The 2676-nt window shown below is 39.8% G+C and overlaps 1 protein-coding gene across 1 annotated transcript in view; it reads right to left on the bottom strand.

Moving 5' to 3' along the window:
• PHLPP1 (PH domain and leucine rich repeat protein phosphatase 1) overlaps positions 1-1312 on the bottom strand; it is a 69064-nt gene extending 67752 nt beyond the window's left edge. The window contains exon 1 of the mRNA XM_009326697.1: positions 1285-1312. Coding sequence (XP_009324972.1) covers positions 1285-1312 — 28 coding nt within the window. The remainder of the gene's footprint in view (positions 1-1284) is intronic.
• Positions 1313-2676: the final 1364 nt, after the last annotated feature.

The following is a 2676-nucleotide window of genomic DNA, read 5'->3' as shown; positions in this document are numbered from 1 at the left end:
TTCTTTTGTCTGTATTGCAATGAACTCGCTATTTATAATAATTCAGATTATTAGCAAGACTACCAATTAGACCAAATCTGTTAAATAACTTTAAATGGCTCAGATTCTATTAATCCAATCTATTAATAAGATTCTACTCTATAGAAACCGTCATTAACAATGGCAACACAAAAACAAGCATCTCTCGTCTCTGCTCTTACAAGACCGCATTTTTTAGGAGATAAATGGGAACAAGCACAATTTGCTCATTCTAATCTGAAGTATTTATCCACATCAAGTTACCCTATCAAACCTTAAACATCCCAGTCCAGGTCTGAGTCATCCAAATATACTAAGTCTTCTGCAAAGAGAGACAAGAGGTAATCACATTCAAGTTAAACCAGTTGAAATTTCTGGAAGAATACCAGTGTTGCTGAAACTTTGGAAGAGAGCTCCCCTGGATAAACGAACCAAAGGCTACGTTAATTCCAAATAGCTTCCCCATCACGATAAAAGATAAATCACTCATTTTCCTACACTAATCTTTACCAAAATTCTTCAAAAAATCAAGGCATTAATAACTAGTTAGGACTCCAGAGAAGCAGAGAGTTGATCCTGCCTAATCCCGGTATTTCAGACCAGTGCCAATTAAACTCCGGCAGTGACAAGTGCTGCACACTATTACTCCAACTTGCTATTACTCCTACTTGTATGGCAGATCATTTGTCTCAATGAGTCTGCTCTTGCCTTCAAATTATCTATGGGAAGATAGAAGACACCTACCACATGGCCTGCTCACTGCCGTTCTCCCACCCCTGCCTACCCTCGCCAATTCTTGCCCTTATCTTTAAAAGCAGCCTTCTTGAATCTTCCTGACGGTTTAATGAGCCAAGACTTGGCATGGTTACCCTCAAGCCTTGCTCTGCTCTAATAAACACTAGCATTTAGGCTACCGGTGTCTGCCAGTTTGGATCTGCAGGAACATCACTGTTGCTTGAAGCTAAAAGACTGAAACTTTAATGCCCACAGGGTATCGGCATCTAATACAAAAATAGGTGCCCCAAGAAAGCAGTAATTTCACTGCCAAGCAAATTCAAATCCAACAACAGAAGCTGTGGATAAACACTTTGCCCAACAGAATACAGGGGAAACAGGACATCCATTCTACGCAAAGCTACAGAAAGACTGATGGGGAATACAAGTGAGTAAAATAGAGCAACTCAGCCTTAAACAAACACAAAAGCTGAATCAAAATTTACATTTGGAATATGAAAAATGTGGTTGCTGAAGTAACTGATAATTTACCTAGCTTGTGCAGGACGATGGGCTCCATGCCACAAAGCATCGATTAAAGAATTAACCACACACAGAAACAATAACATCTCTGTAATGGAGTAAAAAGTGCCTGTTAAGTGTTAATAGTATGGTTGTATAAGGAATAGTTGTCAGGGGTGTGGGCAGTTTCACCTCAAAAATGACGTTTTACAGTCATCTTCCAGGGCCTGTTTCTGGCTGTATGCTCTCTGCCTTCACTGGAAAAGCACAACCCACTGCTGATTGAGCCCCTTAGGACTCCAAAGTACAACCTCAATCCCTTGGGAAGCCAAGCTCATTTAGCATTTTAATATAGCTGAATGCAACTGTACCTGTCCAGGAACAAAGGGCATAATTCACACTTAATATGGGCAGACTTTTGTCCTGGAAAACACCGAATCGCAGAAGTTCTTCAGGATTATGGTGAACAACAAAGACGACGAGCTCCCGCTACAGTGCTGCAGCCAAGAGGCTTCGCAGGAAACACGACAGCATTCAGGAGCAATAAAGTAACGTTACCCTGCCTAGTCTAGTGGTAAAACGACTACCACACTGGGTGCCCACACTTCACAAATGGTGCTGAAAAATTAGTCTTCAGAAAAGGTACAAGAAAAAAAAAAAAATCAGAAGCCTGAAAAACCCACTTCCTAGGACCAGACTCTCTTGGACTAGCTACATGTAGTTAGGCACAGTCAAACCTGTAAAACTACTCAGAAGTATTTAAAAGGTAGTTCTTCAAATTTCATATAAATTCACAGAGGTTGTAAGTCGCAAGTCACAGTAACAATTAGTATCATCAGTAAACGTTTACTAGAAAAGCCAGAAGACAGCCATCACTAGAAATATTCATCCTAGGTATGAACTGTACTTTCTCTCAGACTTTGGATTTGATGGGAAAATTACCAGGGTAAGAAACTTCAGCTATTCCCACACAGTCACATAGATAGATAGATAGATAGATAGATAGATGTATATAAAAACTACATTTTTATATATAAACAACAGCCCCTTCTAACTCTAAGAATTTAAGGTGCTTCGTCCCAGCAAGAAGGGGAAGAAGCACTTACTTTCTACTACGTGAAAGCTAGAAGATTCCTGATGAGAACATACAGAAATAAAATTTCAGGCCTATTTCATTAAAGCAAATGGTTTCTCTCTTCCTATTCTTGTCTACTTCACTACATAACCAACCATCTGGTTGGACCAGATGATCTTTCGAGGTCCCTTCCAACCTGGGCTCTTCCACAAGTCTATGACTCCGTAACTTGAAAAACCCATGTTTAATGTTGGATCACATGTTGTTGCCTGAGACGCAATCTGCTCACATATCATTCAGTTTTCTTCCTGCTAAAGGTTTGTAATCATTGAGATTTGATAGTATCA

Source organism: Pygoscelis adeliae, unplaced genomic scaffold, assembly GCF_000699105.1.
Source record: "Pygoscelis adeliae isolate BGI_AS28 unplaced genomic scaffold, ASM69910v1 Scaffold6, whole genome shotgun sequence".
Taxonomy (NCBI): Eukaryota; Metazoa; Chordata; class Aves; order Sphenisciformes; family Spheniscidae; genus Pygoscelis; species Pygoscelis adeliae.
Note: the sequence above shows the minus strand (reverse complement) of the source record. Positions and strands in the feature narration are given on the sequence as shown.